We start from the raw sequence: 24,237 nt of genomic DNA on the forward strand, positions 1-24,237 counted from the left end.
GGGCGAACTCAGAAGTGCTACGTCATAACTTCAACAATACGCCCTTCTACAGGGGTATATGAGAGTAGGATACTCTCCTCAGTATATATATTATGAACTCTTGGTGTGCTATTAATACACAGACTTTCTCAAGTATATGAAAGAAATGACATTGCTATCGAGGCTCACCGACTGTTGTTTGGACTTGGCCACTTTGCTCAATTCCTCCAGCATGGCTACCCACTTCTCTTGGTCAGCCTGTGTCTCCATCAATATTAGTAGTTCTGAGCCCAACTGCTGCATGGTAACGCCCACTTGCACCTTGAATATGCAGGGAACATGTTTTGGACTGGCATGGATAACATCTTGTTTGGTGACTCTCATTACTGAGAACTTATCATCCCTTTAACAGAAAAGGAATTATGCAATAAGACTAAAGTACAGGTATTTAGGGTAAATATATAAAAGCCCACATGAATTCAATTACTTTAAAATTGCAAGCCATACACTTATAGATTCTTCTAGAAAATTTCATAGCTATCAAAGAAAATTAGAACACTTCTGAGGAAGATAATTACATGTATATGGACTCTTGTTAGAACTACTATTACAGTAAACCTTATAAGGAGTTGAACTAGTGTAGTAAAGTGTAAAAGGAGACCAGCTGGATATCAAGATGTAGCAGTGATACAGGATATCAAGATGTACCGGTGTTACAGGATCTCAGAATAGATTTTTGAAGTAGAGATGGAAATATACTGTATGTAAAAATATGAGTAAACATAAACATCAGATTAGCTAGCATTATGTACATTCAAATATCAGCTAATTGAGTAAAGGAAGCATAGTGATCAGAGTAGCATAAGAGTATATAGCAGGATATCCATTGCAAATCCTCCTGGGACAGAGGGCCCCAGGAGCTGTATCATGTCTCATTGTTAAGTTGAGGAGCCTGAAGTCCCACTACACCACCCACTATAAGAGACAAGGGCAACAGTCAACACCATGTACCCATAATTAAGGATGGGTAATCAGGAGCAATGCACACTGCACAACACTACTTAACACACACCTGTGCGCACGAGCACGCGCACGAGCACGCGCACGCACGCACACTACACACATACTTGATATCAAAGAGATGAGTAACAGTCATATTAGGAGTATCAGCTTGGATGTTGTGTACAAACAACTTGAAGTCACAGATAATAGCATACTGCTTCATCCAGCCTTTACGCACACCACCAGGCTTTGGGATACGTACCCAACCCTCAAGTGCAGTCCCTACTCCATGATAACCATCTAGCCCCACTGAAGCGGCTGTAATGCAATACAAAATGTACAGTACAATCACTGATATAATACAGGCTTACCATGACTGGGTGGGATGGGACAGTTCGGTAGCTTATCAGCACAACGGAAGTGACATGAGCAGCTACAAGCTGTGTGTAACATAAGGATATACATACTGTAAGTATACAGTACATACATAGCTGCATATCATATACACACATGTACAGATGGAAACAAATGCAACACTACACCACATACATTATTCAAGTAAAACTATTTGCACACTTCGTACATCACTCACTCTTGCATATCATTCCTTGTCTCACTAGACCTATCATTATTGAGCTGCAGTGGTCACACTTTGTGGGCACGTCAAATGACCGCACAACAAAGTCATGTTTGCCACCACCAGTTAACTTGTTCTGGTTAGCAGCCATGTCTCGCTGTTGTTGCTGCTGCTGTTGTTGTAACAGGTTGGTTTGACTCTCTGTAAGTTGAGCTGTGTGACACAATATGACAGCAGTCAATACACGATGACACAAATTGATGTGCGATGACACAGATTGATACAAACTGACACACGATGATACAACACAACACACTATGACACACGTTATGCAACATGACACAAAACAACATGGTGTGCCAAACCATGTGCATTAGCTACCCTACATTACCTGCTTGTCGGGCTTGTAGTAGCTCTTGTTTTAAAATTTCAACTTCCTTTTCCAACTGGTCATACTTGCTCTCAGAGATGGCCAGATTGCTAGAACAAGTAACACCATCAACACAATAAAGGTATACACTAAACTTCATTCTCTACAAATTGTCCCATACCACAAAAATGAATAAGGCCATACAAAAACATACAGTACTGTACATGATGGAACCTGGAAGTTTAAAGGTAAGCCGCTTTCCTTCTGTCACAAAAAATAGGTCGCAATTATGATAGTTTCTTCTAACAAAAGCTCATGCTCAATACGGAGAGTACTCCAGAAGTGTAAAGTGTACATACGTTTCAGTTTCTGTTAGTTGCTGCCGTGTTGTTGTACACTCTCGCTGGATTTCCTCTTTAGCTCGGATCTCGTTATTCAATTCTAATTGTTTCTCCAACAGCTCCATCTTCTCTCGCTTGTTGGAGCGAAGAGTTCTCCAACTCTCCTCACGCTAAACAAAAAAATTGACAGAATGAAGGCACTTGCACACACCGTAAATGCACACATGCACAACACACACTACCACATACTCTATTCAACATGTTGAAGTTGCCCTTAAGAGTATCAACATCATCCTTCAATCTTGTTGCAATAGTGTTTAAGTAAGTGCGAGCGCTCTTTTCATCAGATACCCTAGAGTAAAGCACGAAAAATAAGACACCTCTATGGTGGTTCTAAAATCTCTTAAGAGTTCACATTGAACCATGTATCTCACCACTGAATGATGTCTGCTATTTGCGACTCCCACTGAGACAAAAGATCTTGCTTCTGTGTCACCATTGCCTCCATTTCAGCCTTGCTGGCTAATGCCTGCTCCAAATTTGTCTTAGCCTGTAATTACAAAGTGCATAGCAACCATCAATTGCCCATCATGAATATATAACTGCTAATTACAATTGGATAAATCATACAGCAAAGTGCACTAACTATGTCTGTAATAAACACAACATAATGTCATTTACTAAATTACTGTACCCACAGTCTCCAAGTGGTTACAGTGGAGTATACACAATAGCAGTATGTCTTAATGGTGAGAGACTATATATATATATTATAGAGCCAGTTACAGTGTTAAAAACTGTTTAAGTTCTTAAGCTGTAAAAAAGTTATAAATTTATATTATGACATGTTCTATATTTGGAATGCTGTTAGTTCTATAGTAGTCTTGCCAGGACAGCCTGTTTACTTTCTCGTCTTTTTTTTTCCTGACCAAATGACAAAAGAAAAGATACAAGCTGGCCTGGTAAGACTAGTTCTGTAGTGCTCTCACAATTAAAAAATAAGAAAATGCCTTTACTTGCCTTGCCCACTTCTGCCTGGAGGTCCTGGTTGTCTTGTTTCAATTTCTGTTTCTCTCGGTCAAATCTCAGCGTGTGGTCACGCAGTGATTCCTCAAGATCCAGTTCTGTGCTGCGACGTAACTGCTGCAACTTTGACTGAAGGTCCTTGACTTCTCGTTGGAGTTCAGTTTGCACTGTCTCACTGTTGGCCAGCAATCCCTTCAGCCGTATCATCTCGGTATCCTGTTTGGACTGCATGGCAGTAATGGCCTCCTGGTGGTCAATCTCCACTTCTTTTAACCTTTGCTCCAGCCTTGCATATGTTTATACATGTAAGAAGGGAGTTCCCCTTTTCTTCTGCTCACTTGTTTATCTCTTGCTGATGGTTAGTAGCTTTGGCAGCTGCTTGGCTGTTCTTTTGTGATGACTTGGCTGTCATCTCTAGCTCTTCTTTCAGTTGTTGATTGGCTAACTCACTACGTTGGACCAGTCGTTTTTGTCGCTGCAGATCATGATTGACCTCTTCCAGTTCAGCAGCAAACTGTAACATCCAAATAATGCACACCACTAGACAGAATACATCATTACTAACATTTCTTTTCTGCCGGTCCATTTCACGGGCCTCTTTTCGTAGCAAGTCTAGACGCTTCAAAAGAGTACCTACAGCACACACGTAAAACCCACTGGTCAAAAGACTGTGAGCTATTACCAACAATAGAATAAGCTCACAAGATGTCATTTAGAGTGGCACCGGGGGATCAGAGAAACCTACACAATCCTTATCCTAATATGCATTGCTAGTGATGATAAATGGCATTTAGTTAAGCTATCAATAAAGGTAACAGAGATTATACACTGAGGGGATTAAGATAAAGGGGCTGTATAGAACCATTCCCATCCACACAGGCCTTAGAATGTGACTAGACTATGTGCATAACTTAAAACTGTCCTTTAAATAAAAAAATTAGAATAAGCTATTTCTACATCATGTAACAACATATCTTACCAATTTCTTCATCTTTCTCATGCTCAAGATGGTTCTTCTGTTGTCTCAGGTCTGACAGTTTGTTGGTGAGCATGGTGACATCACTTTGAGCATCTCTCAGGCTGCTCTTAAGGTTCTTAATCTCTTGTTGGAGCTGTTCAGATTGTTGTTGTGTCTTTGTCACTTCCTATACAAACACAGACATATAGTAACACGTGCGGCAGATCAGAAACCCCTTTATTTCGGATACCTTGGAGGAACCATTTCAGAGGTATCCTGATTTCAGGAGCCTAAACATATGTACTCTAATACAAATGGAACTATGGACAAATGGTATCAAAAACTGGCAAATAGGTATCAAAGGTGTCACACTTAAGAGTGTTCTTTTTAGGTGTCTCCGGTACTAACTTCTTGTAGCTGTGTCTTCTCAGTCTTTGCTTGCCGGCTGGCCCTCTCTAATGTACGCAGTTTGTTCTGCAAACCTACAAGTGTAATAAAATGTACTGACTTCCTTCATACAAATGATGTGATTACTTTCTCGTTCTGCTGCAAATGATTCATCATCATTTACTGTAGACTTGGGACGTGGTTGGTTCTTTAATTCTAGTAGGCAAATTTAGTAGTGACATCCCATTATTAAATTGGTAATTGTGTTCACAAACTTTTCACTTCTACTTCTAGCTTTCCTATTTGTTCCTTCAGACGGCGATTTTCAGTGGTTATTACTGGACCTACATATGTTACCATAACAATGAGTTACACGAGATATGTTCTTACCTGATGCATCGGTAGCATCATCTTGTGGGGGAGGGTTATCTGACATAAGACTAAACACAAGTCTCAAACGTCACAGCATCAATTCTCTCTTAACATACCTGTTGTGGGTATAAGTGAAGCCGACAAACGGAAGGTGGACAGCAAGAGCAGATGAATTAACTGGCCCAGCAGCATTATTTTCTGAAGGCTTTGGATCAAACTCCTCAAAGTTAGAAGTATCAGCTTCACTAGCGATCTCAGGGGTGTATGGAGCAGGAGCTAAACACACACAGTCCATAAATTCACCAGCACACAGTTTAGTATACAGGATGCATGTGATTATCATATTCAGCCATAACAGTTAATCCTATGATCTTTAATGTTTTCACAGATAGGGGAATTAAGTATGCGGACAATTAGCTATTGCTGGAATACAGTGTTATACAAGATGATGATTGTTGCACAACAGTTCTTACTATTACGAATTTTATCCCAGTCGATGCCTTTGAAAAATGGATGTTTCTTAAAATCATCAATACCATTTCTGCCCAGCCTCTTTTTACCATCACATATCAAACTGCACACAAGTAAAATTAACTAAGAAACAGTTACGTCACTATTTCTGACCGCTGAATTAAATCTTTAGCTTCTTTCGAGACTTCAAGGTCATCTTCATCTTCCGGAAAGGAGAAGCCAGTCTGGAACACACACAGCAGTGGGTAAAAAAATGTTACAGAAATCGTCCACTCTGAAAGCTGAAGCACCAGCTAGTTTCTGTTAATATTATCTTTATTTTTGTTCATCAGATAATAATGATAGTACATTTCTTATAACATGCAAACAGCAGCAAAAAAACACTTTCCCCATATTTTCATAAGCTCTTGACAACCTACAGTAACACGTATACCTTATGTTGCATGATCTTGCCGTAAGTCTCTAACAGTGACTCTGCATAGAATGGCGTTTCTCCATATAAAAGTTCATAAAGACACACCCCCAAGGACCACCAATCACATTCTTTCCCATAGGAGCCCCGCCCATCTTCCATAGCTTGCAAAATCTCAGGTGAGATGTAGTCAGGTGTTCCTACGGCAACGTTAGAGGATATTTTTCCGTTAGCATCCATCTTCAAGCATGATCCAAAGTCACCCAATCGGATATGTCCATTGGAATCAATTAATACATTATCGGGTTTGATGTCGCTATATTTTGAGAAGATAACACATGTTTCATACCATGTTCCAAACCAGAAACTACATTCCACATCATACAACATAGTCCATTCACTACTTACCGATGGACGTAACCTAATTGATGTAACGAATCAATAGCCAGAATCATTTCAGCTGCATAAAATCGAGCCATGTCCTCTGACAAATGATCCTCATATTTACTGATAAGAGTTAACAGGTCTCCACCAGAATAATAGTCCATAACAAGATACTATATGTACATAATAAATTATGCATGTAACATTCTTATTACATAAATGATGACCAACCAAATTCTCGGTATCCTGAAAAGCATAGTAGAGTGTTGTGATCCAATCTTTGTTGCCAAACACGAGCACATCTCGTTCTTCACGGAAACATGCTGTTTTTTGTTTCTTCAACATCTCCGCTTTGTTGAGTACCTTCATTGCGTACACTTTACCAGTGTCCTTCTGTTTCACTACCAGTACCTAAGTGACCAACATATATACACACCAATGTATACACCACAAACACACACCTCTCCAAAAGCTCCTCTGCCAATTATATTTAAGGTTTCAAAGTCGTCAGCTCGTAGTCGCATGTCTGTTAGACGACTTATCAATGGTTTAGCTATTACGGAGACATGAAGAGTAATGCCCACGTATCAATATCGCATTACGACTGGACATTTTATATAGGAGACAAGCTTGACTGTATTTTCTGTTACTAAACTAACTAATGCACATGCACGCATACCCGACTCCACAAACTCGGCAATGTTTCTCTCTCTTCTCATTGAAGACGAGCAGCATTCCTGATAAAGTACCATTAACGAGTCCAGCAGCGTCTCGACACTATAGTAGGCGTCTCGGGCGTCTTGCTGGTTCCCCCGACGAAGGAACACAGCATCGAGCGCGCCATAGCGTGAACTGACATCCATACCACTTGTGGTCCCTTCACTGGACCAGCTCCCGTGTGACTACTTTACACTTTCCGCATACGCTCCGTATATGCATACTTTTCTACATACCTTAGTACGAGTTCAATACAAGAGTGTAATGGCAATTTACAAACATGGAATTGTACAACAGTGTTATACCTAAACGTTGACTTGGCTATCCCCACCTAGCCTAAGAGTTCTGTTCCTTCTTAAATATCAAAAACTTGTCTGCAGATCATAAGACAAGGCCTAGCCTAGAAAAAACCTAGCCTAGAAAAAACCTAGCCTAGAAAAAAAAGTGAAAAGTCTTCAAAAATTTTGATCCCCAATAAAAAGAATCCCTCTCCCACCTAGCTATTGCATGCAGGACTAGCTAAAGAGGAATAGGTCCAATAATTGGCCTAATCATCAGTGATCACAAAATACACCTGTAAAATGACATGGTGAAAACAACGTTAGGTAGCACAAGCATCATACTTACTATACATACAAGCACCAGTCATATGGCATAAGTGCTTGTGAGTTTGGCCCTCAAAGGAGGAGGGAATTGTTCAACAAAGTTACTCCAATTATCTTGTCCCACCTCTTGTTTAAAACCGTGAAGAATCTAGCACAAAATGACACAATGAGCATTCATTAGCACAAATTAATTTGCTGACTTTATGAAACATTTCTTTGAGGTCCTGTTTGGGGCTGACCCATGAAGCGACCGCATCACAAAAAAAAATAAAGTCCTGTACAACCCCAGCAGGGTTAATAGTTATCATAGCACAAACACCTCGGAATGCACTGTCTTTCTCTTCATTGTCACGAATGTTGCGCAAAGACTTGCACCTAAGACAAGACCAAATCACAATACCCCTCCCCCGAGTAGTACACAGTAGTTACCATGGCCGTATGAATTGCTGTAGTAAAGGAGCAATTTCTTTGGGGCACACATATCCGATCCTTCCAATGGTGATAGCTACAGAAGAAATGGTTAGAATTAACGCACGTCATCATCACAGAATGTCAGACCAGTATTCTCCAGAAGAGTCTTTGGTGTGTGTGGCTTGTTAATAATTGTGATCAGTTTCTCCAACACTTGTGGAATAAACTGGCTCATATCTGCCCCCAATTGAATGGCCAGCTCTCCTATGGCCCATGTGGCATTGTTACATACTGATATCACCTCTGGATTCAAGTTCTGCCCAAGAATGGGCAGAAAATTTCCTACATATTAACACCAATGGGTCAGATATCCAAGTGTACATCAAGATTCTTACCTACGTAAGGCTTCACATGGACAAAACAAGCTTTGGTGAGATCACCTAGAAGTGCAAAAGAGCTTTGCCTCACCTCTGGCATTGAGTCCTACGAATGTAGAGAACAGTACAGAATTGTATAAGTAGAGGAGATAGTTACTAACTTGCATGCACTGATAAAGTAATGTCAGTAGATCACTATTAGCAATAAGAGCCTCAATGCTTCCTTGTAGTCCTTCTGTCATTCCACTAAGCAAGTCCAGTGCAACTATCATAAACTCTTTGTCTGGCATTTGAGACTGTTCTGGTTGCTGTATGGCCAACTGGCTGTGTATAAGAGTCTGTGACACTAAACTAACACAACGATTGAACACAGGTTCACAGTAGGGCAGAAATCCAGACTGTAAAGATGTAGCAACAGACGAGAGACATTCTAACAATGGAAACAAGTCTTTATCTTCATCCTTCAATGTGTTCCACTTCTCTATCAGTGGTGGCATTAACAATTGGATGTACTCCTAAGACAGAGTTACTGAAGTATTATTTATGGACTGCAAGCTATCTTACCGACTTGTTGAGATGGTTGCCTACAGAGTCGGCTAATGTGCCTATTGCGTCATAAAGAATTAGTAGGTTTTTTGCCTATAATAAAACATCATCACTGAGCACTAATGCTAAATTATTATTATAAACATTACTTGGTATTTACGGAAGGCAACAACTAGTGTTTGGAGGATGTAAGGCAGATAGGGGACAAGCTCTGTACAAGCTTCTTCTTCAAGAGTGGCAAAAGCACTGCAAGCAGCTTCTTGTACTCTCTTGTTAGGATCCAGTATACACTTGAGTAACTACATTTATGAGATTAACCAACCGCACAATTAGAGCAAACACCACTCCTCACCCCCATGATCAGCTTTTGGAGATAGAGCTCATGTGGTTGTGTCACTATCCACTGGGCATAACGACTAAGTGTCCAGCAGGCTATAGACCTCACCAACACCTATACAGGACAGTAATTTGTGGTCTAGTTCAGTTACAAACCACAAAACCTTTTGGTCTTCCAAACAGCTGATGAGGAATGGCAGAAGCCCTGGAAGGTGAGGTATTATACCAGCCATACAGCCTGTAAGAAATGAGATCACAGACAAACACTAAAATGATCCTTCCTTCATTGTTCAATCTAGTCAACACAGTTGTTTATTTTGCTAACAGAAAACTTACATAATATAATACTTGGAACAAGGTATATTCATTATCATAATCACAATAACAGACCTTCTGCGACAGCACCCAGGGCTAAGATGCCAGACTCCTTAATCTCCCATTGTGGAGATGATAATGTTTCCTTTAGCAGTGGAAGTAAAATGGGTAGGAGATCTTGTTTGAAGACATTAGACAGACAATCCAAAGCAGCAGCACTACATTTACCTAAACAACAAGCATGTTACCACAAGTTACTATATATAGAAGACTCACGAATATTCCAGTCAGAAAGGAAGTCTGCAAAGTCGTCATCCTCCTCATCATCGTCATCATCAGAACCACTGGCTTCAGTCTAGCCACACATTTAACAGCAGCTTAATAAATCATACTACTAAGAAGTCATCATCAGCACCAAACCTCTTCATGTTGTTGTTGTTGACTGTGTGTCTTCGAATGATGGTGACGGGGTTTAATGGACGAATCACGGTCAGGTACATTGGCATCATCTTCAAGATCACCCTGATGTAGACTAACAGTGATACAGTGGACATTATAGAAATCTCAACAACCTTCAGTGACATAATGTCAGTGTCAGAGTACTTCATTCCATTGAGCAGTACTGGAATAAGTCTGTAAAAAAATTGTGTTTATTATCAAGTAGCAGCCACCAAACTGCACAAGAACATGCAACCAACCACAAATATTTTCAAATTTCACACAATTACTGTATCCATTCACCTGTTCATGTAAGGTGACAATGCTTCCACACAGTGTGGGTGTTCAGCTAACGTTAGCCACACTTCACAGGCCTCAAGTGCCACCGTCTCATCTTGATCTTGGGTCCTCAATAACATGTACTGAGTCAACGATAAATGGATCAACTAAACAATTTGTCGTATGTCTCACCTCAACAATGGAGTGTATCGATGGCAACAGTTGTTCAGTACGAACCTCCAATAACATAACTATGGCCCTGCAAACATTCTTACGCACTTCACTATCTTCATCACCAGCAACCGCAAACAAATTCTAAAAGAACCAGAGGTAATACAAGTACATGTACTGCGACATATATACCTTCTTACCTCAACAAATGGGCCCATGTGTGTAACCAGAGCCTGGCTACGGTATATTATAAACTGGTTTACACAGGCAATAGCGTGGGAACGTATGACAGCGTGCTGGTGACGAAAGAACTGTAAAAACTTTGGAATGAGATAATTTAGCGGCTGGGTAGGTCCAACATTATCCAACTGGTCAGCCAAATCTTCACACAACTTTTGCAAGGCTCCAAACGCACCCTAACAAGTACAGCTAAACCTCACAAATACTTGTTAACATATCATCACCACAGACCTCACAAGTGTAGAAATCTTGACTGTCCATGAGCTGAGAAAGAAGTGGTAGAAGTTCAGGCCAGCTTGACAGCTCTCCTTTCTTTGCAATGGTTGTAATAAGTATACCAACTGTAGCTCGAATGAGAGGTGAGGGGTCCCCAATGGCTGTAACACATTCTTGCTTGATAAATGACTTCACCTCATCAGGAAAACTGGAAAAGTGTGCCTTTACATTGTTCTTCAGAATCAACCCGGACAAAGATCTCGTGGGCTCATCTAAACATGAATAACAACGGTGGTTAACCCGCCAATTTGGTACTTGTGGTACTCACCTTCGCTCTTCAACTTAGTCAACACAAATATAAGGTAGTTATTGAAGTCAGGGTATTGGTTAAGCGATTCTAATTTCTACCAACACACACGGAGGGGAAAACGTAAAGTTGGTGTGACACAAAGTACATCAAAGGCACAACCTGTTGAACCGCCTTCTGCACTTCTGTTTTCGATATCTGACTTTCCTTCAGTAGTTGAATGATCTGTGCCAGACCAGCTTCGTCTGGTTGCCAACTCATAGCCAGGTACCGCCACCTGACCTGCCAGATGTGGGTAAACTAGCGCCTCCACAATGAAACAATTTTTGTGTTACGTGTTTGTGACGTAATAAAACAGTTACTCTCCTTCACGTGATTTGGGCGTGTTAACTTGACCAGCAACAATCATGTGATGTTTTTCATAATTGTAAGCCTATTAGTTCTATAAACAATCTAATTGCTTATTATTGTAGGGACAGTATGTATAGCGCTCAGTGTCTGGAGGTATTTACTATCTGTATCTGTAGCCTTCTTGCCTACTCCATGTCACTGAAAATGTAACTTCTGACAAATGACTATGCCTGATCATAGTCACTAAATAATGTTGTAGTCCTGGGCACTGAAATTGAAAGCAAAGCATCAGTGAAGGAGGAGACATTATTGCAATTATTCACACAGTAGACTTACTTTATATAGAAAACTTAAATATCGTCACTATAGAGTGTTCATGGTCACATACGAGGTCACATATATACCATGCCAACTATATTATATAGCTAGCTTAGTCTCACGGGGAATGCAGCCTCTATGTGTACAATGAGATAATAAAACTATATTGTAGCTAAATGACGAATGGTCGGAGAACTGATCAGCACTGAAACCAAAGAATCAGCTTTTGAACAGAACCACCTTGGTTAATTTCTGAAAAGAATGAGCTGCCAGATTGCCTTTTACTCCAGCTCAATTCACAAATTACAGAAAAAAAACTAGTGCCAATAATTAGTTGCGCATCTAATTAATGTCCCACATGCAATCCCTGTCACCTGCCAACTATACATGAAATTTTATTTATTGCTGGAATTGATTGTTTATACATATGCATGCTTCATGTGCAAATACTCTTGCTGTAAGCATCATAGCTATATAGTATTGAAGAAGCTCTTGCTTATAAATGAATTTATAGTTACAGACAGTCTATGGCCATGCAGGGAGGATGTACAGGGAGTATTTTATTATTTTGCAGTATAGTATCATGATTTGTGAGGCACATGCAGTGCAGGGTAAGTCCTATATAGCTAGGAGATGCCAGAAAGAGGAAGGGTACACCAGGGCTGTGCAAGTGGTTGAGATGAAAATAATATAGATTTCATACATAATATTTTTACTGTAGCTATTCTCGCTCAGGGGTGTAGCCAGGATTTTTGAAGGGGGTTCCAACAGTTACCAAAAGCAGGAGTCTGGGGGTGCAGCCCCCAGCCGCTGCATGAGAGACTTTCAATATTTTAATGAATTAAAACTCAGCAATTTGTTATATATTTTATGCAAAAAGTACATTAATTATAATGCATATATGTATATATATATATATATATATATAAGTGCCTCTGAGATGAAGCTAGTACTAGATAAAACTACCTAGTGGAAACAGGCAGCATAGTACATAGAGACACATAAGTTATAGTAATCTGGAACCATAAATCCACTGATACAAATGTCATGACTTACAAATCAAAACATTATAACTATACAAATATGTATAGCATGCATTCATATTGCATAACACAAGTGATACATCACTGGAGTTCTATATCTTTAAACACTGCACACCAAAGTTACAGCAGTATAAGGTCATACTCAGTTTTGCATTTAATGTTAGAATGTCTGAAAAACTTCATATGGATATGGATATTTACATGCATGTTCTATTAGAGTATACCTGACTGCTCTATTAGAGTATATCGATCTTCTTAACAAGTTTTGAAGAGGGTTCATGTTACCTCTGTAAATCCTTCATAAGCTTTATCAATTGTTGTTCTGCTATATATTGCTCACTCATTTTGTCCTGCCATACTAAATGGTCCTGCTGCAGATGTCTAAATTTTTTACAGGGGAGGGTTCCTGAACTCCTTGGAACCCCCCTCCCTACGCCCCTGTCGCTTTAACAGAGAAATAGCTACTATGCATGCAGTGTTACATTTGCTCATCTCACTCGTGCAATCTTCATTTAACTTCCACTTTAGGTTGTGCAATGAAATATTAGAATTTTGTTATTCGTATGTGGGGTCTAAATGCATTGCATAGCCAGTCACAATGTTGAGTTTAAGGTCTTTACTATCAAGTATAGTAACTGAACAAGTAGTATGACTGTAGAGTTATCGACTGTCCTATTAGAGTATTTTATTGTTTTATGGAAATCCTTAATGCAAGCACCTCTTCTATACATCTGTCAATAAAGCTAACAACAACTTCTCTGCCAGTACTTGCAGTACCATGCATATAAATACTGCATTGGAGGGTACATGGAGTGACATTTGCCCCACTGGACTCATGATTGCACTGAGCGGTTGTATTATTATTTGACTGCATGATGCAACTCTTTTCCACAGTGTATAGAATATCTGTCTATAGCACTCCTAAACCATAATTTTGACTTAGTTAGTAGAAAAGTTTAGTTAGAATACTTCTGCATGCAAACTACACAATTTGATACAGGAAATCAAGTTTGCCAGGTCTGATTTGATTTGATTTAGAATTTTAGTCGGCAACGCCGTTCTTCCCTGGCAGAGGAGCAAAGACACAACATACATACATACATACATACATACAAAGATTAAATGCAACAGAACACATACATTAACATATGTACAACCAAATAATTGCAACATAAGCACGCAAACTATTACACACACAAATTACTATATAAATTAACACAGATATAAAAATAAATCGTCTTTGAAGATTGGTGAAAGTATTGTAATCAATGGTACTGTACAATGGGAACTTTGACAGAAGGAAAAGACAAATCCATGTGCACTTCATCAGTTTTGACAAATTACATGTTACGTGTTAAGAAATATGTAACCATTAAATTTGTCTTTAAAGGTGTTTAACAAATTCAATTGATCCATCAACTTTCTCTGCAGTCAAAATTTACTGTTACACTATAAAACTCCATATATACATGTAGCTAGCTATGTCCAAATCTTATATGTGCTACCATAGGCGGCGGAAAGGGGGGGGGGGCTAGGGGGCTAAAGCCCCCCCTTGGTCTGCTGAGGGGGGCTTAGCCCCCCCTCAGAATGATATCACACTGAAATTATCTTTCTTGGAGTGGGGCTGAAAACCGTGATAAAGATCGAGATACTCTAATAAAGCAGTCACTCTAATAAAGTAGTCAGTGTGTAGCGAGTTATGAAAGGATTTTTATGTAGTTTATCAGCTAGAAATGGTAGTTGGTGAGGTGGAAAGCTCTTGTCAGTTGGTTGCGACCTTTTTTTTTTTTTTTTTTTTTCTTTTTTTTTTTTTTGGTCTCACCTTACCAAACTATAGAAATAAGTCTGGGTCAACCCAGCGGAGCCCCCCCTCATATCAACTACTTCCTCCGCAACTTTATCAGCTATTTTGAACTGGTGTATCCCATTTAGCAGAAGCATACAATGAACCTCTGTGGCCATTCTGTGTCTCTAGTTGGATTTGTTGTTTTAACTCCACGCAATCATCTGGAGTGGCAACAACACATAGAGTTACAGAATACAATAATAAGACATTAGCATAATATGAACTGAATGCACATGTAAGCCTGAGCATACAAAACCAGTATAAGAAGTACCAGGGATGGATCCAGGGTGGTAGTAGGCATATGGAGCAGGGGGTCTGGGTGCATAGCCCTCCCCAGAAGCTAAAGGTATTTTATATGCTTCTAGAGTGAAATTCTAAATATAGAGCAGTTTTGTGGACAAATATCTAAACCTTTTACTAATAAATTATGCTTTTTCTAAGTGGTCTGATTAAGAGGTAGATGCATGCAGTGTTATTTGTCATCAAAATGATTGTAATAGTCTGGTAGCTGATAACTGATGAGGTCCCTGGCGGGAACATATCTCAATTCTTTTGTTGGTTTTGGAAGCAAGCATTTCATTTGAAAAATATTCCTAGCAGGTTAACTGTGCCCATGGGAAGGTGCTGCATATGTAAGTTTCTATACTCAGTAACTTACATGCAGTGACTGTTCTATTAGAGTATCTTGATCTTGTTTTGTTTGTTTTTTCTCTGCCTACATGAAAAGTCTCTTCGTGCAGCAATGACTGAGGATTTATATTATAACTGAATGATTGATGTAAATCCTTATTAAAAATCACATAAGGAAAGAGAGTCTGTTGTGGTTGTTGCTGCTGTTGCTGAGCAGGGGAACTGTACACCATCAGTATACATATAGGCCAGCCCAATACCGTACTGTATTATGTGATAGTGTCACCTGGGGAAATATGGTATAAAGTATGAGATCACTCAAGGCAAGTTAGAGTGGATGTCAGGAATATAGTACACAATTAATGCAGCTTATAGATAGTAAGTGTTCCAGATAATAATGTATACTTCACTGTACAGCAAAGCATATTGATTCGTAGACTATGTCATGAGCATAGCATACATGATATCATCATCCACTACCTCCAAAACGTCAGATTTCTTGTACATGCATGCAACCTCAGTGTTGCATACAAGAAAAATGTACACAATAAATATACTGCAGGGCAGCATGTGTCTCAAACTTGCTTAAGTTTGAGCACTTAAAGAATATTATGAAAATATATACAACATAAAGTATTTTATATAGCAGTTGTTCTGTAGGTTCTACGAGCAATGCGGGGAGCAGCATACTTATCATTGTATTCTCTCAACAGTTCTGTTAGAGTAGATAAGGCACACTGAGTACCACCCATACTTATTGGTAACACTTCTGGATTGAAGAACTCATGTAGGCCATCATAATTTCTCCCATGTAGAATTATCTATACATGTTATCCAATATAAGTCATCAGTAATCTATCATGGGTCATCAATCTTACCCTGTTCTTGAGTTTGTGTGACAAAAATGGCTTCAGGATCATTACTATAGTACTCACATACCATGCCTGATTCACTGCCTGAAGGCCTTTAACTCTCATAGGAAAAGCCATCTACATTCAATTAAAAGCTACAGTTTAGCTACAATTCTATGCCAACTGACCTCTATAAACTCCGCCATCAATGATCTACCACCACCTAACAACATGGCTTGTGTTTTCAGTTGTTGAATAAATGTAAAGTCTTCAAAGTCAGCCAAAAGTCTAATCCCATGTATCTCCAAGTCCTCATATTTATCAAATAATGCCTCCACTATGAAAATTGATGCACAGACCATGTCAGCCATCGTGAATTCATGAGTATCCCATCTAGTAAGATACATGATGAAGCCTTGACTGCCATCTGTACCTCTGCCCTCAGTGAGGTCGAATACCCCGGAGTCTAGGGCCCTCTTCACTGACTCATACGAAAACTGATCTTCACCCAGCCTTTCTCTGCAGATGTAAGGATTCACCAATTGCATCTTCACGTTACCATAACTACAATAATAAACAAACAAGCACAAAACGCTACCTTAGACGATGATAATTGATGTATAGTTTCAGAGCTTTCTCCACGTTATACTTCTTTGGTCTCAGTAAGCGAATTAGCATTTTATCGTCCACGCGAGCGTTCCGTGGGAGCTGATGGCGATCCATGGCATTGAGTACAGCGCTTCTCAGTAGGTCGATTTTGTCTTGCTTTTCCTCCGGAATCTCATTAAGTTCGTCTCTTGCCTTCAGCAGCGTTTCGTCGTACGACACCATCGTTTACTTGAAACCCACGTGAGGAAACCTCACAGGAAACTGCTTATTGGTATCCGTATAACCTTTAAATCTCCCCAAATATTTATAAATACATAAATCTACTTGCCTTTAGACATAATCTGTGCGCTCTTTGGCAACCAGAACCAAACGAAGTACACTGCGGCTATATTTGATCGTAGATCTTAGATAGCACGTCGAACCAACATGCTCGCATGTATGCTCCAGCAGCAGCAGCAGCAGCAGCAGCAGCAGCAGCAGCAGCAGCAGCAGCAGCAGCAGCAGCAGCAGCAGCAGCAGCAGCAGCAGCAGCAGCAGCAGCAGCAGCAGCAGCAGCAGCAGCAGCAGCAGCAGCAGCAGCAGCAGCAGCAGCAGCAGCAGCAGCAGCAGCAGCAGCAGCAGCAGCAGCAGCAGCAGCAGCAGCAGCAGCAGCAGCAGCAGCAGCAGCAGCAGCAGCAGCAGCAGCAGCAGCAGCAGCAGCAGCAGCAGCAGCAGCAGCAGCAGCAGCAGCAGCAGCAGCAGCAGCAGCAGCAGCAGCAGCAGCAGCAGCAGCAGCAGCAGCAGCAGCAGCAGCAGCAGCAGCAGCAGCAGCAGCAGCAGCAGCAGCAGCAGCAGCAGCAGCAGCAGCAGCAGCAGCAGCAGCAGCAGCAGCAGCAGCAGCAGCAGCAGCAGCAGCAGCAGCAGCAGCAGCAGCAGCAGCAGCAGCAGCAGCAGCAGAGTTTCAGACTCCCTGCTTTATATGCTCAATAGAGCCAATCTCAGGTTTTGTTGGACTGGAATTGACATGCTCACTAAAAAGTTGTTTTTTTGTCTGGGGATCCCATGCATTTAAAGGAAAGAATGGCACAAATGAATTAGGAAGCCATCTAGTAATCTGAACTGCAGTTGCTTCTAGTTGCAAGTTTGTACATAACTTCATCTCAGCAATTTTTTTACATGCTTTGTGGTGAGCAGATTTATAATTATTTCAGCAATGCATGGTGTATAGACGGGTTGCCTATTTAGGGCGTGTCTCTTGTGTAACGCGAGAAAACGCGACTTTCCGTTTTACGCATGATTACAATGTTGGTCAAGAAGTCAACAAAAAACCCATTTTTTAAAATAGTTTCACAAACGTTTTTGATTCTTCAAAGGTACAAAGTGAGTTAAAATCATCCAGTCTATCATTCTAAGTAGTAGCAAAGTCTTACAAAGAATGTTTTCAGCGAGTTTTATCGCTTTCCAAAAACCCGAGATTGAGAGAAAATCATCTTCTCGTTCAGCCTTCACCTTACACGCTGGATATGTTATAGCTCGAACTTTTCTCTATAACATACTTTCTGTTCTGAAGGCTGGCTAACTCTTGCTTGCTAAAGTTAACCGAAACGTTCATTTTCTCCAATAGCCGTAATACATTTTTGACTTAGCGAACTCGGAAAGTATGTGGAAAATTTACGGTAAAACGACCACGCCTTAAAAAGGCAACCCATCTATACCCATGCATAGGCTAAGTAAAATGTTTAGCAACTTATAGAACTAATTTAGGTGTCACAATGATGCAACAATACGAAAAGGCAGATCTATAGAGTTGTGCATGGTTTCCATCAGAAAATTGTTGTGTATAGCTGAAAATCATTAACCCAAACAAAGTGCATATGTACTTTAAATTAAGCATTAGTGAATGGCTTTCGTCTGATAATACACTTTTTAAAGCTTTAAAGTATTCACTTAGATGTAATGCACACAACAGAACTAAGATTTCCATGATTATCAGCGTATGGACGAGCCCCATACCAAGTTTCATCTTCATAGCTAAGATGTTGGAACAATCACGTTAAACATATGCTGTTATTTTGTGCCAGGCGCGGGAATTTATATGGAGAGTTAAATAAAATCTCAGATACTGGAATGCCTACTAGAGTCAAAGAAGCACTCACATAACATGCCTGATTCACTAGTTGACTCTCATAAGGGAAGTGTGACTGGGCAGATTTGCAGACAAAATTTAGCTATAGAGTAAAGTATCAATTATCGGACAATATGATGTTCGGACAGCTGCCATTCACTTCCTGGGAATCCTGCAGCTTTGGTTATTGTACCAAAAGGTAGGCTACACCAAGCAATAATTATCCTCCAATAATCAGCTTTGCATGGTTAAAAGCTTAAGAGTTACAGCCAATAGTATGCTTAGTCCGATAAAATCTATGCTCGGATAAAACTATCAGTTGTCGGACTTTGATTTTTACTACCAGTAAACAATGTCCAATTTATTTCAAATTTGTATGCAATATACCTGTACTCATTAGCTATTAATGGCCAAAAAATGATTTCGCTTTCTTTAGCATAGAGGGAGTACGAGCCTCCCAATTTTTAGCAGTATTGTCGGACGCCCTCCGCTTTAATTAGCCATGCCCACCAACAGAGTTCATACTTTTTGCAACAAATGCACCAGTGCTAAACCACAGAAGAAGGTAAATAAATATCTTCCAAGAGTAGAGGTGTGTTTTAAAGTTGATATTCAGGATATTTCTATTGGAACGCAGTATTTTTGGCTCCTAAATGAAGGAGATGCACGCTAGGAGGAAAAATGAAATTACGAGGCACAACTTTCTGACCAACCACATTTGTTAGTCTTGGTGCCTCAATCGCGAATACCACCTAGAAATGAAAAGATGTTCCATTTTCTACCTTCTATGGATGCACAAAGCAACATTTTCATCCTTTTTGTTTCACCCATATAAGGTAGAGAAAGAAAAGCCTTTCAATTTCCGTGACAGTATTTGTGATAGGACACCAAGACTAGCATATGTAGGTGGTCAGAAGGTGGTTTTGCATAACTTCATTTTTCCACCTTGCGCGCATCTCCTTCATTTAGGAGCTAAAAATACTGCGTTCCAATGGAAATATCCTGAATATCAACTTTAAAGCACACCTCTACTCTTGAGAGATATTTATTTACCTTCTTCTGTGGTTTAGCCCTGGTGCATTTGTTGCAAAAGCATACAAACTCTGTTGGTGGGCATGGCTAAATTAAAGCGGAGGGCGTCCGACAATACCGCTAAAAATTGGGAGGCTCGTACTCCCTCTATGCTAAAGATAGCGAAATCATTTTTTGGCCATTAATAGCTAATGAGTACAGGTATATTGCATACAAATTTGAAATAAATTGGACATTATTTACTGGTAGTGAAAATCAAAGTCCGACAACTGATAGTTTTATCCGAACATAGATTTTATCGGACTAAGCATACTATTGGCTGTAACTCTTAAGCTTTTAATCACACAAAGCTGATTGTTGGAGGATAATTATTGCTTATTGTAGCCTACTTTTCGGTACAATAACCTAAGCTGCAGGATTTCCAGGAAGTGAGTGGCAGCTGTCCGAACATCATATTGTCCGATAATTGATACTTTACTCTAGCTCGGTAATTGTGCTTCCAGTACAGAACACAGCTAAGTTTTCAGTTGCATGCTTTCCTTTAAATGAGGCCAAAAGCTTAATCCAAGGCCGGAGGAGACGGTCCGGTTGGTCAGGCCTGAGCTGGACCAACAATCTGGAGTTGAACCAACTAGCTGACCAGCTCGAACTACATTACTCTCATGCAATCTTTGGACGATCACATCTACATGTACCTATACGTACATTTTACAGATGTTTTTGAAAATACATGACACCAGTAGTTAGCTAGTTTCTCAGCCTAACTAAAGCACAGAACTACACGTATAGTACCTCCAATTACCTTACAGTACAGCATATCATTCGTATCATTTTGTACAGAAATGATTGTGGGTTCTACGTACAGTATCACGTGTGCTGACACTGAGTTGGGATTTATCACGTGTAAGGTAGTCTCGCGGCGCCCGACCCTAAAAAGAGGGTCTGGTGAAACTGTGTACAAAGTTTGAGCTCTGGAATGTTTATTGGATGACGTTTTACGTGTTACGTAAGTGCACTGTATGTCACAACATCCATTCAACCAGATCCGCTTACAGCATCACCAAACTAATAGCGCTACTTTATTTATTCAACATTAAAATGAACTCATCAGAATTCTATAGCTGTTTTCTCAATGAGTTCAAGCAGCAGAGTCACCGGATGTAATTAACTTCTAAGTTCTTTTCGTTAACCGTAAGCCGCGAATCTTTTGAAATGTACGCATTACATAATCAATTTGAAATGGAGCGATCTGATTGGAGCTTCCAACATTCCGGCAGCGCCAAACTTTTTGTACAGTTTCACCAGACCCTCTTTTAGGGTCGGACGCCGCGAAAGTACGTGTAAGGTAGTTGCCTTCTTTGATTCTAAACCAGCACACTTATATATCACAATTCAATCTTCATAAAATAATCATTAGCATTCCTTGGCTTGTCTCTCTTGGCTTCTTTTACTGGGCGAAGGGCTGGCAGTGACAAACCAGATGACTCATTCCGCGGCAAGAAGCTGTACACCCATACATTACATGGCGCGATCTGGATAAGATGTTGAGTAGAAATCACTCCTCTTCAACTACCCACTCGTCCTGTCGAGATACCGAGCAAACTCTCAGTCTCACCCACATCGCGCCATTTTCGAATACTGATTGGTCTCGTGACTGTCCACCAGTATATTTACGTGATGATCCGTTCACTTCATACAAACCAGTATAGACTAGTAGTATACTGTATTTTTGTAGTTGTGTAGCTTTTTATTGTAGCTGTGTGAATTCACTGTAAAGTATTATATCCTAGCTAAAGGGGGCCATGTTGCATGGGTTCCCTGCGAAATTTGGGGGGAAAGTTGCAAGTTGCTAGCTTTAAAATTTTAAGGCATTTTCAAGCCTTTAAATTGCAAAAATTCTGCAGCTCCTGGAGGTTGCACCCCCAGACACCCCTTGAACTTCTAATTGCTAGCTATAACTAAATGAACCATACAGCAAGTTTCATGCTGTGTCCCCTGTATGTCAGGTCTACAATTATACATAATATAGAAAGTCTGAAGAACAACATGCAGATAGGCTTGAGCATATTTATATAGCTAGCTAGCAGTGAAATATCACTAAAATTGCATATCTGAGTGTCTAATTTTCAAAAATTTCCTGTGGAGGCATGCCCCCAGACCCCCCTAGAATGCTCATGCTTTGCACTTCGCACACTGTGCAACAGGTCCTCTCTCATTGGCATGTAGTAGCAATTTCAACATTATAGTCAATGACCTGACCAACTCAATTTTCCCTCCTCCGGCCCTGTAATCCTATGAATCTCCAAGTACTCAAGTGACTTAGCCCATGATTTATGCTACACCATGCACAGCCTGGAGCACATGCATCATGTATCCTGGATTTTCAGGGCCACATCTATGCTGACTGACATCCAGGGACCATTTCTCTGATAAGTGATGTACAGTTGCAGTAGTCTCAGTGTCTCACCAATCAGGCTCTATTTTATCATTTAGTTTGTTAATAATAAATTGGTCTTTTGACTATTTTCTAACATAAATGCAGTCGGGATTGCAGAACATTGTTTCACATTGAAGCTCTTTTAGCTATTAATTACATACAATCAAGGGCGGATTTAGGGGGGTGCTTGGGGTGTTCAGGCACCCCCCCCCCTCCAAAATTTTACCATGTGCAAGCTATAGTAGAAGTTGCAGTATATAGATGCAATTGCATCTTATACGTATGCATGGGCAATGAAAAGATGGAAAGAGAAGGGAGAATGGCTAATCTTTACTTAGAATTACTAAGAGGGGTTCAAATTATACTTTTGGTGTGAGACTTAACCTAAAAACTGCTAAAAATCGAAATACTCTAATAGAACAGTCAACTACTCTAATAGAACATCCATCATAATGTTTTTTTTTCAAGAAGTTGCCAGGGTGTTATCTTGACCTGTGCACTGCTATCTTACCATTGCTCCAAACGTCCTGCCATATACTAATCACTTTCTGAGAACAACTTCTGTTAATTCTGTCAAATAGTTTAATAGTATAGTGGTTATTTTCAGTTGTTACAGTTAACAAGGCTGTAGTATCTGAGAACTGTTTTTGTTTTATCAGTACCAAAGTTCCATGCTGCATTTATCTGAATCTAGCATCAATTGAAGCTAATAAAATTTAATGTCATACAGGGTTTGCACTCCCAAATCCCTTGAAGCTCAACTTTATAAGCTCAAATGACACCACAGCATTTACGCTGTCACATTATAAGGGGGTTAGTTGTGGCCAAAAACTAGTTGCATATGTAAGTGATTTTGGACTCTGGTTGTAAAAAATTAATATGGTGATGGGGCCATATAGTTGTAAAAAGTCAGATTGAAATAGTAACAGAACAGTCTGTGGCTATATATACTACAAAGTTGAAGTTATTTTTGTGTGCGTTTTAAATCTCTACAATGACCTTACAAGATCCAATCCTGTGTATGTCTTTGACAATCCACTATTATGTATTGCCTTATCCAATAGCATTTAAAAGTGTAGTTCTGTTTTTCTAACATTGCTTACAACTGAACCCATCCATCTTGTACCCACAATCTTTCAGTACAATAGAGTATTTGGTTAAAAGTAGCTTCCAGATTTAATCTTGTGATAGCTATATTTCAAAAATTTCTAGAGGGAGCATCACCCCAGACCCCCCCTAGTTGGAAAATTCTACGTATGTGTACTCTACACACCGCATGGTGAGTGTATACTTGCCCTCTCTTCATTGTTACTGTTTGGACATTATAGTTTGAGCCATGATACTGTAAAGCACACTAGCTATATACCTTAAGCCAAGCAATACACTAAATTTAGCAATCTTGTATATTGATGAATTTACCATATAAATTTTATTAATTCGTGAATTGATGTAATCAATTAGCAAAAAACCAAACTCTAAAATTGCTAAATTTATAATGTACCGCTAAATTAAGGTATTTCAAACACAAAATTAATGGCAAGTATTGATCATGTGTAGCTGCATCCTTCTCCTTCCTGTTCTTCATGTAATTATTTTTAGTTACTGGCTGTGGCCTTAAATGACACGCAGCTAGTAGCTATTACAACTGGTCTGGAATAATGGTGTTATTTCATCATTATTACACCACAATGCTTTAATTGCAAGCATTGTGAATCACTTAAACAAAGTGGCATCATTTTTCAGCCAAACTATTGCCAAATTTTAATACTTTAAATTGCA

General features: G+C 39.8%; 3 protein-coding genes across 3 annotated transcripts in view; all 3 read right to left on the reverse strand.

The window, feature by feature from the left end:
• The window catches only part of LOC136261941 (serine/threonine-protein kinase MRCK alpha-like), an 11,562-nt gene extending 4,369 nt beyond the window's left edge, over positions 1–7,193 (reverse strand). Inside the window, exons 1-24 of the mRNA XM_066056031.1 lie at positions 6,959–7,193; positions 6,741–6,832; positions 6,511–6,690; positions 6,304–6,452; positions 5,917–6,211; positions 5,637–5,707; positions 5,486–5,586; positions 5,129–5,288; positions 5,031–5,080; positions 4,916–4,984; positions 4,788–4,856; positions 4,662–4,735; positions 4,275–4,440; positions 3,861–3,928; positions 3,634–3,809; positions 3,290–3,581; positions 2,704–2,819; positions 2,519–2,621; positions 2,288–2,439; positions 1,950–2,038; positions 1,574–1,771; positions 1,353–1,421; positions 1,107–1,299; positions 169–382 (exon numbers count right to left, since the gene is read on the reverse strand). Coding sequence (XP_065912103.1) covers positions 169–382; positions 1,107–1,299; positions 1,353–1,421; positions 1,574–1,771; positions 1,950–2,038; positions 2,288–2,439; positions 2,519–2,621; positions 2,704–2,819; positions 3,290–3,581; positions 3,634–3,809; positions 3,861–3,928; positions 4,275–4,440; positions 4,662–4,735; positions 4,788–4,856; positions 4,916–4,984; positions 5,031–5,080; positions 5,129–5,288; positions 5,486–5,586; positions 5,637–5,707; positions 5,917–6,211; positions 6,304–6,452; positions 6,511–6,690; positions 6,741–6,832; positions 6,959–7,142 — 3,330 coding nt within the window. The 5' untranslated portion in view covers positions 7,143–7,193. The remainder of the gene's footprint in view (positions 1–168; positions 383–1,106; positions 1,300–1,352; positions 1,422–1,573; positions 1,772–1,949; positions 2,039–2,287; positions 2,440–2,518; positions 2,622–2,703; positions 2,820–3,289; positions 3,582–3,633; positions 3,810–3,860; positions 3,929–4,274; positions 4,441–4,661; positions 4,736–4,787; positions 4,857–4,915; positions 4,985–5,030; positions 5,081–5,128; positions 5,289–5,485; positions 5,587–5,636; positions 5,708–5,916; positions 6,212–6,303; positions 6,453–6,510; positions 6,691–6,740; positions 6,833–6,958) is intronic.
• Positions 7,194–7,237: 44 nt separating this feature from the next.
• LOC136261946 (transportin-1-like) lies at positions 7,238–11,568 on the reverse strand. The gene is made up of 21 exons (XM_066056036.1): positions 11,400–11,568; positions 11,259–11,334; positions 10,946–11,202; positions 10,675–10,890; positions 10,496–10,618; positions 10,328–10,446; positions 10,159–10,219; positions 10,007–10,108; positions 9,863–9,941; positions 9,662–9,814; positions 9,436–9,509; positions 9,288–9,386; positions 9,085–9,234; positions 8,954–9,028; positions 8,551–8,904; positions 8,408–8,495; positions 8,160–8,354; positions 8,031–8,106; positions 7,802–7,976; positions 7,624–7,749; positions 7,238–7,570 (listed from the first exon to the last, which is right to left on the reverse strand). Exons 1-20 carry the CDS (start codon positions 11,496–11,498, stop codon positions 7,642–7,644), a joined length of 2,679 nt encoding a protein of 892 aa, XP_065912108.1. The 5' UTR covers positions 11,499–11,568; the 3' UTR covers positions 7,238–7,570; positions 7,624–7,641.
• A 4,442-nt stretch (positions 11,569–16,010) lies between these two features.
• Positions 16,011–17,175, reverse strand: LOC136261960 (clavesin-1-like). The gene is made up of 4 exons (XM_066056057.1): positions 16,875–17,175; positions 16,465–16,795; positions 16,304–16,414; positions 16,011–16,246 (listed from the first exon to the last, which is right to left on the reverse strand). Exons 1-4 carry the CDS (start codon positions 17,105–17,107, stop codon positions 16,064–16,066), a joined length of 858 nt encoding a protein of 285 aa, XP_065912129.1. The 5' UTR covers positions 17,108–17,175; the 3' UTR covers positions 16,011–16,063.
• Between the last annotated feature and the right edge of the window lie 7,062 nt (positions 17,176–24,237).

Source organism: Dysidea avara, chromosome 7 (assembly GCF_963678975.1).
Source record: "Dysidea avara chromosome 7, odDysAvar1.4, whole genome shotgun sequence".
Taxonomy (NCBI): Eukaryota; Metazoa; Porifera; class Demospongiae; order Dictyoceratida; family Dysideidae; genus Dysidea; species Dysidea avara.

Coding starts and splice junctions, on each gene's coding strand:
- LOC136261946 (XM_066056036.1), bottom strand. CDS start 11,498: ATGAGTTGGCAACCAGACGAAGCTGGTCTGGCACAGATCATTCAACTA. Junction 11,203..11,258: donor GACTAAGTTGAAGAGCGAAG/GTGAGTACCACA, acceptor ATTCATGTTTAG/ATGAGCCCACGAGATCTTTG. Junction 9,029..9,084: donor TTGCCTTCCGTAAATACCAA/GTAATGTTTATA, acceptor GTTTTATTATAG/GCAAAAAACCTACTAATTCT.
- LOC136261960 (XM_066056057.1), bottom strand. CDS start 17,107: ATGGTGTCGTACGACGAAACGCTGCTGAAGGCAAGAGACGAACTTAAT. Junction 16,415..16,464: donor TGATGGCGGAGTTTATAGAG/GTCAGTTGGCAT, acceptor AATTGAATGTAG/ATGGCTTTTCCTATGAGAGT. Junction 16,247..16,303: donor CACACAAACTCAAGAACAGG/GTAAGATTGATG, acceptor TAACATGTATAG/ATAATTCTACATGGGAGAAA.